The 16,131-nt window shown below is 36.4% G+C and overlaps 1 protein-coding gene across 1 annotated transcript in view; it reads right to left on the bottom strand.

Moving 5' to 3' along the window:
- The window catches only part of KHDRBS2 (KH domain containing, RNA binding, signal transduction associated 2), an 864,427-nt gene that overhangs the window by 78,968 nt on the left and 769,328 nt on the right, over positions 1–16,131 (bottom strand). Inside the window, exon 7 of the mRNA XM_006835744.1 lies at positions 2,921–3,003. Within this exon, the coding sequence (XP_006835807.1) occupies positions 2,921–3,003 (83 nt within the window). The remainder of the gene's footprint in view (positions 1–2,920; positions 3,004–16,131) is intronic.

Below are 16,131 nucleotides of genomic sequence, written 5' to 3' on the forward strand. Positions count from 1 at the left end.
CTCTAAATACCAACAGAGAGGGAAGGAGTCTTCACTTCAAGTATCAATGCTATACCCTCTGTATACAGGTTAAATAGGGACGGGTAACTTAGACATTGGCTACCTAAAATGAGGAGGCAATAAAAGCACAAAGTGACTGGCTTACAAGGTTTCAAGAGGGTGTTTAGTTTAAGAGTGTGTGACAGAAGACAGAGTCCCCACTGAATAGTTTTCATCTTGTCTAGATGGGTCTGGTAAAAAGAGATGGGAATAAGATTCTTATGACTCAATAGTGAGTAATTGTTATCAAGACTAATTGTGACTGTTACAATTGTAAAGGTAGATGCTTTGTAGCAAAAATGGGGGAGTAGCTCATCTTACAGCTCAGTAACAGAGGACCATAGGACTATCAAGGGAGAACAGCACAACTGGAATGTGAAACCTTATCCAGAGAAGCAGCAACACCAGAGATGGAAGTAGAAATGTGGACAGGAGAGGGAGCAGCTTGGGACACTAGATTCACAGGAAGAGAGGGACTGAGCTGGTGGCTAGGAGGCAAACTTGCAGAATGTGCCCTTTGATGGTGTAAATTATTATATATGCTGGAGTGTTAAAAGAAAAAAAGAGCTAAAATGAATATAGAGAAATACTGTTAACTGATGGTAGGTGGAGGGGATTATAATCATTGTAATGAAACAAGGTGTGTGATTTGTTGAATGTAAAACTGATGATCTGCCATTTAAACTTTCACTCAACTCACAATAAAAACTTAAAAACAAAACAGTAACCGTAACCTTCTGAGCTGATATCTCTGCCTTGAATATAAATGACCCACTAGATCATCTTGGAAGTCATGTTTCCATTGGACCTGTTTTTAGAAGGCACTCTAATGAGACTAAGACAAGTATATTACTGGGAACATTTGTCTGCAGGTATCCAATGATCACACACATTTAAACACATTTTCTTGGAATAAATAAATCCATGCATGAATTAGAATCCTAGTAGCAATACTTTTTGACTTGCTGTTGCACAATGATATGATAGGAATTTGATTGAAAATATCAGCAGATGTTATAAATATGCAACCAATTTGCATGTGATACACTATTCTGGGTCTATGATGTGATACAAAAACTTCCTCCTATTATTCTAAATGACTGTGTTAACTGTGTTCCAATATGCATTTGGGACAATTAAAATATTACCCACAGTATAAGCTCTTGACTAATGAATGGTTTTTCTACTTAACTTACTAAGCAATTACTCAAGGTTTGAGATGGGTATTTTCATAATAATAACATAAGTTGTGCTTAGTTTAAAAGCTATCAACTCACATTTATCTTTTTCCTAATTGTTCACCACAGTGTTTTCTCTACACAGACAACTGTCTCAGCCCTATCACCATGTAGTCCATCAGGTCATGGAAAATTCACAGTTAATGCAATACAGGTACATTTTCTCTACTCCATAAAGGACCTTAAAGATGCTGCTTTCTTTTCTATCCCTTTCACCCCCAAATCTTTCTTCACAATGAATCTAAATCTCTTTAGGTGCTAATAAAGTTGAGGAATAAATTATGAACATTATAATGATTTTGCAATGATTAATTTTATATATTTCTGTCAGTCACCTAAAGGAGAGAACTACTTAACTATAGAGTGACTCCCTTTTACTTTCCTGTTGGGCTAGTAAATTTTTTTTATTATAAAACTTAAGTGATGCTGATTTTTCTAAAATTTTGCATTTTATAGTGGTTTTATTCATACAAGCAAAAAACAGTAACAATATAAATGTCCTTCAACAATTCTATTTATAAGACATTTTAGAAAAGGCAAAACTATACAGTCAAAAATCACAACATTGTTTATAGGGCCTGAGGGTGGAGAAGGAGCTGACTACAAAGGGTCATAAGGAAACATTTTGGGGTGATGAAAAAGTTTTATATCTTGATTTTGGTTATGGTTTCATGATAGTAATGCAGTTGCCAAACTCATGCAACTGTACACTAATTTTACTGTATGTAAATAATACATATATAATACAGATGAAAAATCTGGCTTTAAAAAATGCAAAGATATCACAAATTTGGGGTCAATCTAAAGTGATATACTCAACAATTTGAAGGAAATTCATTAAGAAAGGAAATAAATCCCTTAAAATGTTTTAAGAACTGGCATCTTTTCAGAATACTAATAGGATTTCTTAATTTTGTTGTTGTTGTTGTTTTACAAATGAAAATTATGCTGGAGGTAAAAGTCATCATGAACAAGTCTGTGCTTTCTTTTCACTGTTCTCTGAATCATTCCCCAACCCGAGATTAAACCTACTGCCAATGAGTCCACTCTAACTCACAGCAACTGTTTAAGGCAGAATAGATCGGCTCCAAAAGGTTTCTAAATCTGTAGTCTTTATTGAAATAGATTGTCACATTTTTCTCCCATGAGGCAATGATGGCTTTTTAAACTGTCTTTAGGTTAGCAGTCAAGCACTTAACCACTGCACCACTAGGGCTCCTTATTTGCATTACTAATTCCGAATAGTAACTAGAGTAGATGTTTAAACATAAACTTGTTTAATGAGTTGATTGGTTATACAGCTCATTACAAGTACTCATTCTTATAATAATACACTGTGATGCCTATAGGATAAGTCTGGTCTGCAAACTGCAAGGTCAGTGGTTCAAACTTGGAAACCTATATAGGGTTGTTATGATTCAGAACTGACTCAATGGCACTTAACAACAACAGTAATTTCATTATTAGCTGTTGCAACATTATTTTCTTTTATCTCTCACAGTTAGGTAAGCAACTTGATGAATCAGAAATTTGATGGAAAAGAAACACTACTAGAAACTCTCATAACATGCAAGGTCAAGAAGCAAAGCATCAGGAATTAGAGATACTCCTAGGAAGGATGCTTTAGACAATAAATGCCTTACCTTTGTGTTTGGGTCACATAGCTGTTATCATAAGCCTCATAGGTCTGGTCATCATATTCACCCCCATAACCATCATCATACCCCTAAGGCAGAAAATGGCAAAAAGACTTATTAGTAATCCATTTGATGAATTTTGGTCTGTTTTAGGTTAATGGGATTTTATACAATGGGACACTGGTTTTGTTTGGCTAAATTACTATGTATTACATTTTACTAGGTTAGTAATTCCCACATTGTTGTTGTTGTTATGTACCGTGGTATCGGTTCAGACTCATAGTGACCCTACACAGGGTCCGCCTCATCTTTCTCCCACGGAACCGCTGGTAGTTTCGAACTGCCAACCTTGAGGTTAGCAGCCCGATTCGTAACCACTATGCTGCCAGAGCTATGAATATTATTCCATGTATCAGATCCTAACATTTGTTAATTAAACTCAGCATAACATTGGAATAACAATGTATGCTGTGAGATTTATTTTGATTTTGATCAACACTAATGAAGACCATTTTGGAAAGTAATCTTCTAAATTGGAGAAATTATGACTAGATAAGAACAATCGTGATGATTTCGTGATTTGTTGTTGTTGTTGTTGTTACGTGCATCGAATCAGTTCCAACTCAAGTGATCCTGTATAGGGTTTCTAAGGAGTGGCTGGTGACTTTCAATCGCTGACCTTGCAGTTCAAACTGAACTTGTAGTCTAGTGTATTATCCCACAGTGCCATACCAGGACTCCAACCTAATTATATTGTTTATATAATTTTACTATAACCTCACTGAAAAATTTCCCCTTCTCCTAATAAAAAACAATGTTAAGTTATAAATGATGAAATTCAGGATCCCTAAATTATTGCCAACTTTCAAGAAAGAAATGCAGCTACAAAAAAGAAAGAAAGAAAGAAAGAAAGACATGAGTTAATTAGCTTTTATTTTGTCGTCCAGTCTACTCATTTAAAATCTTGGAAATAACATAATGTGTTGTGAGTGCAGAATGTAAAAGACAGCAAAATGCAAAAGGAGGTTATCAATCACTATGTGAGTGAGTTCTATTTCCCTTTGTGGCCATTGACTTCACTCTAAACCTAGGCCATCCATCATTATTACTACCAACTTCTGAATGAACTTTTAATTTTTCTGCCCCTGAACCTTGACTGGTAAACTGTCTTTCTTTGGAATGCACTTCACCTCCCATTCCAGAAAACCATAACTTAAATTTCAGTCTAGAGGCTTATAAACCTCTCTCTTTATCTTGTTAAGAAATGTCAGCAGAAAATGTCCGGGTGTTGAAGTTTGCATAGTAATCTTGCCTAAGACTTTTGAGCTCATTTAATTTGAAGACAAATTTTTTTAACTAAGAAATTTTTCTTAACTTCAAGGAAGTTTTTGTTTGTCTGATTCTTTCTTTCTTTTTTTTTTTTTCTTTTATTTCTTTACTATTTCTTCTCCAACTCTGGTTTACCCTATATATAATTTTATTATTTATATATTAGGTTTTCTGAGTTTGACTTTCATGTCTTTTTTTCATACATAATTTCCATTTCATCATGTATTTGCTCTGCAGTATGGGACAGTTTTCCTATTTGACCTTTGAATGCCATAAAGCAGTAATTTCTATGAACTACAAAAATTTCAAAATATTCTCAAAGTTGTACATGACAGCCCTTTATAAATCTATTTTAGAGAAAATGTATTTCTCTGTGAAAATGCCTTCTAATTTCTCAGTTTATGTAGGTCATTTAGACTTAAAACATTCCTTCTTGCACTATGATTTCTGTATTAATTTTGCTTAAAATAGTAGCAATTAATTAACCATTGAATCACTATACTGATCATTGAATTAATTATTATCCAGGAATTATAGATGAAAGTAGAGTAAGAGACAGTTCCTATCTTTGGGAAGTTCCAAGCCAGTGGTGTTCTGGCTCACCAATTCTTGCTCCAAAACAAATATGTATACTGATGTGTGTGTATGTGTATTTATAGAGTCAGAGAAGTTCATTGAAGACTATACTGACATTAAGATTTATAGCATATTATTTGAAAACATTAAAATTTATGCTATGCAATTTATAAATAAAATATAGAAATTATTTCCAATCCTATGCCCTTATAATTTCATTGTAACTTGCAAAAACCACTACCATTTCTTATATTTGTATTATAATAATAACACAATAAATCATATTAAAAATAAATACTCAATTATTATCTGACTTTACAGCCTTGACTTGCAATATTGATTGAGTCTAAAGTAGTCTGGTGTGGCACTGTGGATTAATGCACTGGACTGCAAAGTCAGTTTGAATTGCAAGGTTGGTGGGTCAACCTCACCAACAACAGCTCTTTGGAAACCCTATACAGGGTCACTATGGGTTGGAACCTATTGAATGATGCAGAAAATATCAAAAGAAGATGGAAGGACTACAGGGAATCATTATACCGACAAGAAATGGTCAATGTTCAACCATTTTGAGATGAAGCATATGATCAAGAGACAATGATACTGAAGGAATCAGTCCAAGGTGCATTGAAGGCATTGGAAAAGAGCAAGGCTTCAAGAATTGATGGACCATAAATTGAAATATTTCAACAAACTGATGCAGCACTGGAGGTACTTACTCACCTATGCCAAGAAACTTGGAAGACAGCTACCTGGCCAAATGACTGGAAGAGATCCATATTTGTGACCATTACAAAGATAGGCAAACCAGTGAAATGCAGAAATCATTGAACAATATCATTAATATCTCTTGCAAGTAAATTTTTGCTAAAGATAATTCTAAAGCGGCTATGAAAGAACATTGACAGAGAACTGCCAGAGTTCAAGCCTAATTCAGAAAAGGACAAGGACAAGGGATATTATTGCTGATTTCAGATGGGTCTTGGTTGAAAGCAGAGAATACCAGAAAGATCTTTATCTGTACTTTATTAGTTATGCAAAGAGTTTTGACTGTGTGAATCATGTTAAACTATAGACAACACTATGGAGTATTCCAGAACACTTAATTATGTTCATGAGGCACCTGTACATAGACCAAGAGGCAGATGTTCAAATAGAACAAGCCAACACTGAATAGTTTGAAATTAGCAAAGGGTGCACCAGGGTTGTATTCTTTTATCATACTTGTTCAATCTATATGTTGAGCAAATAATATGAGAAACTGGATTATAAGAAGAAAAACATGGCATCAGGATTGGAAGAAGACTCGTTAACAACCTGTGATATGCAGATGATACAACCTTGCTTGCTGAAAGCAAGTAGGATTTAAAATATTTACTGATGACGGTGAAAGACCACAGCCTTCAGTACGAGTTACACATCAAAGTAAAGGAAACAATGGTGAGACCTGGGGACTCCTGGGCCCAGGGCCAGAGACATGGCCACAGAGGACTAAAGCAGAGTGTGAAGCGTCCAGCTGATATGAAGTGAGGGGAGATGCACATACTTACAGATAGTACACACTTGACACCTATCTTCAATGGCTGGATGATCAGAACTCAATTAGTGGAGGAAAAAATGAGTAATCTGATACATTTTGATGAGCTTTACCTACACCTATGGATGCAGTAGGTCAAAGGAGGGAACAAATCTTTACAGTGAGGATCATTCCCACCCCCTTGGTACACAAGGTCGACAAGGATGGGCAACTTAGACATTGGCTAACCAAAAATTGGGGGGAGGCTACATAGACAAGAAGTGATGGGCTTATAAGCTTTCAATAGGGAACCTAGTTCCAGAGGGTGCGGAGAAAGGTAGAATCTCCACTGAATGCTTTCCAACCTGTCTGGATGGGGCTGGTGAGAGGAGATGGAGATAAGACTCTTGTGGTTCAATAGTGAATGATTGCTATCAGGACTGAATGGGAGTGTTGGAAAGATAAAGGTAGACATTTTGTAACAAAAGGAGGGGAGTGGTTGATTTTGCAGTCCAGGAGCAGAGGACCCTGGGACCATCAAGGGAGAAGAGCAGAGTGCAGGACCCTATCCAGAAAGCAGTGATGCCAGAGATGGAGGCAGAGACAATGACATGGAGAGATGGAACTGCTGGGTGCTCTAGACTAAGGGAGGGAAAGGGGCTGTGTGCTGAAGGCCTGGGGGCGGGCTTTGGTTGCTTGATGATGCATGGAGAGGATTGTAATCATTGCATTGAAACAAAATAAGGTAGGATGAATGTAAAGCTAATGTTCTCCCATGTAAACTATCACATAAGTCACAGTAAAAACGAAAAAATAAAAAAATAAAAAATGTAAAGGAAACAAAAATCCTCAATACTGGACCGATAAATGGAGAAAAGATTGAAGTCGTCAAAGACTTCATTTTGTTCAGATCAACCATCAACACTCATGGAAGCAACAGTCACTAAATCAAATGACACATTGCATTAGGTAAATCTTCTGCACAAGACCTCTTCAAAGAGTTCAGGAACAAAAACGTCAGTTTGAGGACTAAGGTGTACTGGAAACAAGCCATGGTATTTTCAATAACCTCATATGCATGTGAAAGTTGGACAGTGAATAAAGAAGACTATAGAACTGATGCATTTGCGTTGTGGTGCTAGAGGGGAATATTTAAAGTTCCATGGAGTGCTTAAAGAACAAAAAATCTATGTTGGAAGAAGTACAGCCAGAATGCTCCTTGGAAGCCAGGATGGCCAGACTTTGTCACTCATATTTCAGATAAATTATCAAGAAGGAACAGTCCCTGGAAAAGGCCATGATGCTTGTTAAAGTGGAAGGTTGGAGAAAAAGAGAAAGAATCCCGGAGTCAGCAGCAATGATCTGAAGCCTGGCAATGGTTGTGAGGTTGGTGCAAGACTGGGCAATATTTCATTCTTTCATGCATAAGGTCTCTATGAGTCTGTACTGACTAAATGACACCTCATAACAGCAACAAATTTTATTCTACAAAGATGTCATTTGAGATTTTCACTTATGTTGGCAAGTAAAATGAAAGTGTTCCCTCATATATGTATGCCACAACTTTATCTTCTTTTCAGTTCTGAGCTGGTCAATTGGTTTTGTATATCAAAATACAGTGCTCTATTCACAAATATAAATATTGAAAGTATTTTAAGTTAAATCTTCAATAATACTGTTTCCTACATATCTTTCTTAAGTCTTAATAATCAACAAAATAATAAACTAAGCCCTAGTTTTTGTTATTTGCCAGTTTTTGTGTTGTAAGTACTGTCACCAATGCCAATTTCAACCTTTAAGCATGTCAGTGAAAGCAGTTTGGGAAGAGACGAACAGAAGCACAGCATTACATATTATTCCACCTCACAGATAGAACAAATATAAATAACCTAAAGAGCATAGGTCCTAATAATATAGATAATAATGAATTTTTAAGTGTTTTCTATCTTTAATACTTCATTAATTTTAATTTTATATAATTTAATTGTCAACAATGGCTGTTGTGAGCAACCAGCTCACACAATTCCTAACAATTTTCTAATAGGCCTTCATGAGCCAGCAAAAGTCAACTTTAGCACACCATCAAGCACCCCAAATAATCCAAATATCAACGGAAAGTGTCTCATAGAATGCCAAAGAGGATTGTATTTTGAGGGGCAGTTCAAATGATAGCAGATGTCCTACATATCACAGAGGGTTGGTTTTAGGCAATTGAATTTATGGATTTAAAGCTTAGAAAATTTGAGCTGTTGAAGTGACAATCATTGTGCAAAGAGCCCACTGAGAGCCTTAGTCTACACTATGCTCTACAGGAACACAGCGTTGTAAGTCACATTGCCCGTCTTTTGCTGGTGGTGGTCATGTGCCTTGGAGTCAGTTTCGGCTTATAGTGACCCTTTTTAGGATTTCCAAGGCTGTAAATCTTTACAGGATCATCTTTCTCCTGCAGAACAGTTGGTAGTTTCGAAATGTTGACCTTGAGGTTAGCAGGCCAACTTGTAACCACTACGTCACAAGTGGTGCCTAAAGAACAAACAAATCTGTGTTGGAACAAGTACAGCCAGAATGCTCTTTGGAAATGAGGATGGTCATACTTCATCTGTCATGCTTCAGACATGTTATCTATCAGAAGACGCCAGTCCAGCTGTGATAAATATGTTGTTGTTTTTAAGTATCGTTGAATCAGTTCTTACTCATAGAGACTCTGTATAGGGTTTTCCGAGGAGTGGCTGGTGAGTTTGAACTGCCAAACTTCTGGTTCAAGCGACATTGTGGTCAAATTCTTATCCTACAGCACCATCTCGTGTTGTATATAGGAAGATCCCACTATGTAAAAAAAAATCAGCTTTGGGTTTGTCCAAAAGATTTTACTTCTGAAAAACATCTTTTGCTATTAAATCCCTAGCTAATGCTTTTTACTTAACATGGATCTATGAGAATTTATGGTTATTATCACGTGCATATTACTACCCCATAGGCACCAAAACTTGACAAACATGGCAACATAAACAGTATATATATTAAATTTATTGTATACGTATGTTAGATTTTTTTCTAATCAGCATCAATTTACTGAAGTAATGGTTTTGAAGGCTTATAATAACTCAAACAAGCTACAGATCACACAAAATATTTTTAAAACTTCTCTTATTAATTAATAATTATAATTATTACATACTTTTGAAAATAAACAGGTTTCTAAAATATTATTTTATGTTACTGACAGTTTGGTTAATGATCTGCTGCATTGAATTTACTTATTAAAAAAGTTAAGTTAAATTGTAAGAAATTATCATCTTTGCAGGTCAAAATGGTCAAATGTTGGTATTATCATATGGTTCAGCTTAATGATAATATTACAAACTATACAATGAACATGTTTTTCCCATTTAAAAAAACCAAATGTCTTGAGAAGCTAGTAAGTTATTGTGACTTTCAGGAAAATCATTTGGAAAATTAAATGATGTGAAATGTCATTCTAGTTCCGTTATATACCCACACATACTTCAAAGATATTTAAATTTAAAAGACTTTGATGATAGATTTACAATTTGTTAATTATCCTCATTTTGGATTTTATTTTCTGTAAAAGGTCAATGGGTTGTACAAGAATATATGTAGAAAAAAGGAAATAAAGAAATTTTGCTAATGCAATTGAAAGAATATGAAAATCTAGCCAAGCATATGATAATAATCAAGAACCATAAAACATTCTAGAACTAAGTAATTTAATTACGAGGGTCAAGATCATAAATTTGTCACCAAACACTAAAATGCTAGGCACAGAAGCAATTTGCAAATGCTGCCCTTTAGTGTTATTGAATATAATTAACAGGTCAGAAAGGAAGTTGACATTTAACTTACTTTATGAAGTGTGGTTAATTATTAAACATATGTTTCCTTTCTTAATGATTTAAACCTTAAAAGGCATAAATGTCCACTTCGTATACTATTTCATGTTACTACAAAACATTTCATGATAATTCCATATCAATATAATATATATCATGAAATTGAAAGTGGACGAGGAATAACAGTATCTTTATAGTCACTATTCCCTTAGAATGTAAGTTACGAATGAACATGTCAGGTACTCACCTGGTCATGGTTATCTTCCTTCTTATTTTTCTTGTGCTGGAAGTTCTATTTTTATATGAATATGTTTCTACATTTTTACCATACATTCTCTGCTTGATTATAGCATACATGAATTTCTCATAAAATACACTTTTGATAGTTTTCTCCATCTTCATTCCCATTGAAAGAATAACAGTCTTTTAGTGATTGATGGTTGGTTTGGACCAGCATGGTACTGGGTATATGGTACACCACAGTGTGCGGATACTGCTACTGATGCAGTAGGTGGGTTCACTCACTGTGGGGAGTCATTATGAGTTGAAAACCATCCTACAATATAAGGACTCACAGAGTCAGAGGGAGTTACTTCACACAACAGTCTAACTCTGCTTGGAGGAAATGCTTGAAGTTTTAGAGTTTTCTATGAAATTAGTGAAGTTGTCTTTAATAAGGTATACTATAATACGTCTGTATCCTATGTAGATTTCAACTGGTAAACAATTTCACCCTTTATGTTTATTCTGACTCACAGCGACCCTGTGAAGGATTCTTGGAGTCCTGGTGTGGTGCTGTATGATAATGCACTAGACCAAAAGGTCGATTTGAACCACAGTGTCAGCAGCCACTCCTCAGAAACCCTACCCAGGGTCTCTATAAATCACAACTTGACAGGACAGCATACAACAACAATAAATAGCGTTTCTGAGGAGCAGCTGGTGGATTTGAACCTTGAGGCTAGCAATCCAGTGCTTATCCTACAGCACCACACCAGGTTGCAATACAATTCTCATGATGATTTTTTAAAAAAATTTGAATTATATAAATTTAAAAAATATAGTTTGAAGTTCTAGCTGTTATACTACTCTCTTAATGAAAATATAAAACAAGTTTTGGATCAATATATTTATGTTGAAAATTTTACCTGAATATGGTTGAAAAAATAAAATGTTTGCTTAAAGATTATACAAATAACAACTAGAAATATCAAACTAAATCATGTGAAATATAACTTGTCCGACTAAAAAGCAAAAAAAAAAAAAAAAAATACACAATAAATATAGGAATTGTAATCAGAAAAATGAAATGCTAATCTTTATTCTTCAATCAAGATATTTCCTTAGCTTTCAATGGATAGGCTAAACTGATTACTCTCGAAGTTTCCTTCCAGTTAGAAAACACTGTTAGTATAAGACATTGAATAAATATGCACATTAAACAGAACTGGACAAGGAGTCTCACTAAAAGTTGAATGTCCAGAAAGAAGTATATTGTAGTTTTGATAAAGAAAAGTTCCCCTACTGATCACTGTCTTTAAGGATTTGGTGAAAAGCAGATCTCAGAAACAATTTGAATAGTGGAGTTGAGGCTTTGTAAATGGCAAAAGAAAGAGAAGAGATAAAATTTAAATTGAGTTTGACATCTAAAATATACTGAGCTTTTATTAAATTCTAGGCATATAGATGTAGATGTATACATTTGTTGTTGTTGTTGTTATGTGCTGTGGAGTCGATTCCGACTCACAGTGACCCTGTACACGGTTTCCGAGGCTGTAAATCTTTACGGGAGCAGAAAGCCTCATCTTTCTCCCTCGGAACAGCTGGTAGTTTCGAACTGCTGACCTTGAGGCTCACAGCCCAATTCGTAACCACTACGCTACCAGAACTCCTTAGATATATACATATATATACATATGTATGTACATTTTTTTAGTGATCTTATCCTCAAATCATTACATTATGCAGATGAGAAAATAGGCCACAAGATGGTTAGGCAACTTGTCCAAAATGATGTTGTTAGCAAGCTGTGAAGATGAAGTTTGAAAGGAAGCAAACTCCAGAGCTGACTGTCTATAAAGCCTGAGGGAAACTTCAGGAATTATTTGATTATTTACAAGCTAATGACAGCTATTGCATGTTTTCAAGAGCAGCAGAGGGGATGTTTAAGGCAGAAAGGAAGTAATACAAAAGTGTTAGTCTGATGATTTTATCAGCGCAGTACCTGGAGGCAATAGTCCTGGAAAAGAGTAATTGGAAGGCAACCACTGTAGCTGTTTTTGCCCCTCTGAGTGCGTGATATGTTACAGGTACACAGGTTTACAAACAAAGGGCTAAGCACATATTTGTGGTGGATAAAGGATGAGATGATGAAAAGGTGAAAGGTCCTGATGATTCACAGTGATAGCAGTCATTTAAGAAATGGAGCCTACGATTTTGTTAGGTCTGTGTAATAACCTTGACAATGTAAGGTTTTGTGAGAATATCAGTGTCAAGAACTGGGCAAGGTCTAGGATTTTAATTTACAAATTAACAAACTAGCTTGTTATTATTTCATGGACAGAAAAAAAAACAGGGTAGGTATCAGACCCAGCGAGGAGAAAATTCTGGAGTCCTGGTGTAGGCTCTAGGACTCTGGTAACGTAATGGGTACGAATCGGGCTGCTATGCTAACCTCAAGGTCGGCAGTTCGAAACTACCAGCTGTTCTGCGGGAGAAAGATGAGGCTTTCTGCTCCCGTAAAGATTTGTTGTTGTTGTTGTTGTCAGGTGCCATCGAGTTGGAACCGACCCATAGCGACCCATGTACAGCAGAACAAAACAATGTCTGATCCTGGGCCAACTTTACTACCGCTGTCACACTTGACGCCATCAATGATGCCACCTGGCCGATCCATCTCATTGGGGGTCTTCCTCTTTTTCTCTGACCCTCCACACTACCCAGCATGACATCCTTCTCCAGCGACTGTTCCCTCCTGACAATATGTCCAAAGTATGAGAGATGAAGTTTAGCCATCCTGGCCTCCAAGGAGCACTCTGGCTGCACCTCTTCCAAAACAGATCTATTGGTTGTTTTGGCAGTCCATGTCACTTTTAGTATTCTCCTCCAACACCACAACTCAAAGGCATCAATTCTTCTATGATCTTCCTTATTCACTGTCCAGCTTTTGCATCCATATGAGGTTATCGAAAATACCATGGCTTACAGCCTCGGAAACCCTGTACAGGGTCGCTATGAGTTGGAACCGACTCCACCGCACATAACAACTGGACTACTAACCAAATGGTTGGTGATTCAACCCTACCAGCTGTTCCTTTGCTGTTGTTGTTGTTAAGTGCCATCAAGTTATTGTTGACTCATTGCGACCCTGTATAAGGTTTCCGAGAGGCGGCTGATGAGTTCGAACTGCCGATCTTGCAGTTCAAATGACTTTGCGGTCCAGTGCACAGCACCACACCTGGACTCCAGTTCCTCCTTGGGTCACTATAAGACAGAATCAACTCAATAGCACTTAACAACAACAATCTTTGATAGGGTGCCCTTGTGGCACAGTGGGTTAACTTTGTTTTGCTAACTGTTAGGTCAGCGAAACAGCCCAAATAAACCCTAAGGAGTGCTAAGTTCTCCTCTGTCCTTTAGGGTCAATAGGGGTAAGAATCGACTCGATGAAAGCAGGCTTTGTGATAATATTTGATAGTTCTAAGAAAATTTTAATATGTAAACATCTAAACAACAGCAAAATGCAAAGAGTTTATAAAGGAAGAAAAACACTTCTTGACTTATCCTTCTTGTAATCATTTTAAAGAAGTAACAAAAGAGGAGGAAATCGACTCATATGTCAAAATTTTTGATGATTTAAAACCTGGTAGCTCTGGTAGCGTAGTGGTTACGAATCGGGCTGTTAATCGCAAGGTCAGCAGTTCTACCAGCTGTTTAACAAGGGAAAGATGAGGCGTTCTGCTCCCGTAAAGATTTACAGCCTCGGAAACCCTGTACAGGCTCACTATGAGTCGGAACCGACTCCACAGACCTTAACAACAACAACAACAACAACATTTTAAAATAGGGAGTCCTGTTGTGGCACTGTGGGTTAATGAGCTGGACACTGCAAAGTCTTTTGAACTGCAAGGTCAGCGTTTCAAGCTCACCAGTTGCTCCTTGAAAACCCTATACAAGCTCAGACAAACAACAACAAGTTAAAAATAGAATCTTAAGCGATTGGTTCTGCTGAAGCATTTTCTCTGGATTTTAAACCTTAGGAGGATTTTAGCATTCTCAAAATTGATAATAAGGAATTGTTTTAAAAATAATATTGCTGTGTGGAAATGAGTAAAAGATACCAGAAATATTTGTAATGGTATAATCCATGTAATTTCAAAGTGACAAAATCATTCTTGTCACAGGAGGATCTTAAATACAGAAAGAAGAAACAAGGATTGAAAAGAACCTCAAAGATAGAATCGTCTCTCTCTCTCTCTCTCTTTTTGTTTTTTTAAAGCCTGCAGTATACACAAATCGGAGGTTATTCTTTTCAAAGCAAAGGTAGGAAAGGCCCTGAGACATCACAGGTCTGGGGATGGGGTATGGGCCAAGTCTAGCCAGATTGTCATGGGTCAGGGAGTCTCATTCAACATTTTAGGTGATACTCTGATGGTTCTGCAAGATAAAATAACTCTACCCATTTTACAGATGAGAAGAGTAAGATTTATATAACTCTACCCATTTTACAGATGAGAAGAGTAAGATTTATGGTTTAACTAACTTGTTCAGAATCTGAGGTTAATAAGTAGCAGATCCAGGATTTAACCTAGCTTTCTTTATTTGATTCTAAACCCTTCCTTGTCTTTTTCCATTAAGCCATGTTGCTAAATAGTTTTTCTATGATCCCAAATATTCAAAACTGTTGTTGTTGCCAAGTACCACCCAGTCAATTCTGACTCATAGTGACCCTGTGTAGAGTTTCTGAGAAGTGACTGGTGGATTTGAATTCCTGACCTTGTGGTTCAAACTGATCTTTGCAGTCCAGTGCATGATCCTGTAGGACTACACCAGAACTCCAATATTGTTGTTGTTAAGTGCCTTTGAGTCAGTTCCTACTCAGCGACCCTGTACAGGGTTTCCAAGGAGCAGCTGCTGAGTTTGAACTGCCAACCTTGTGGTCCAGTTCTTTATTCCACAGCACCACATCAGGATGCCAACATAGTTATAAATAAAATATATATGTTATGTTATTCAATTGCATTATTTTAAAACATGCATACCGTTAGATTTAAAAAATATTTTAATGTTAATTATAGACTTTGATAAGCTCAAAACAGAACTCTTTCAATTCAAAAATATATTTTGAATCTTGCTGTGTGCCAGGTACCAACCACTCCAGGTAATTGTGATACATGAGTGAATGAAACCAAAATCTCTGCCTGCATAGAGCTCCATTTAGTTCACAGTGTGGACACTGGAGACAAAGAATAAACAAGACGATTAATTTGATTATGTATTATGCCATATGGCATCAGATACTATGGAAAAAAATGAATAGTACTGAATTTTGAGGGAGGAAGGAGTTGTTCATTTTATTAAGACAGAGCAAGTTCTCCTGAGAGGTTGAGATTTATGTATACCATCAGAAAGAGAAGTAGTATTCTAGATTCAATTATTTTAAAAAATAATCATTTGAGAAGAAGACTTACAAAATTCACCAGAACACAAGCTCTGAGTTAACTTTGCTTGGGTATATTATTCCTGACCAGTTTTTCTGTGTCAGAAAACCAACTAGAACACCACTGATAAACAGGAATTTAATTATACTTGGCTAATTCATAGAGCTCTGGTAGCGTAGTGGTTACCACTCGGGCTGTGAACCGCAAGGTCAGCAGTTCGAAACTACCAGCTGCTCCGCGGGAGAAAGATGAGGCTTTCTACTCCCGTAAAGATTTACACCCTCG

The sequence above is a fragment of the Chrysochloris asiatica genome, unplaced genomic scaffold (assembly GCF_000296735.1).
Source record: "Chrysochloris asiatica unplaced genomic scaffold, ChrAsi1.0 scaffold00019, whole genome shotgun sequence".
In the NCBI taxonomy this organism is placed as follows: domain Eukaryota; kingdom Metazoa; phylum Chordata; class Mammalia; order Afrosoricida; family Chrysochloridae; genus Chrysochloris; species Chrysochloris asiatica.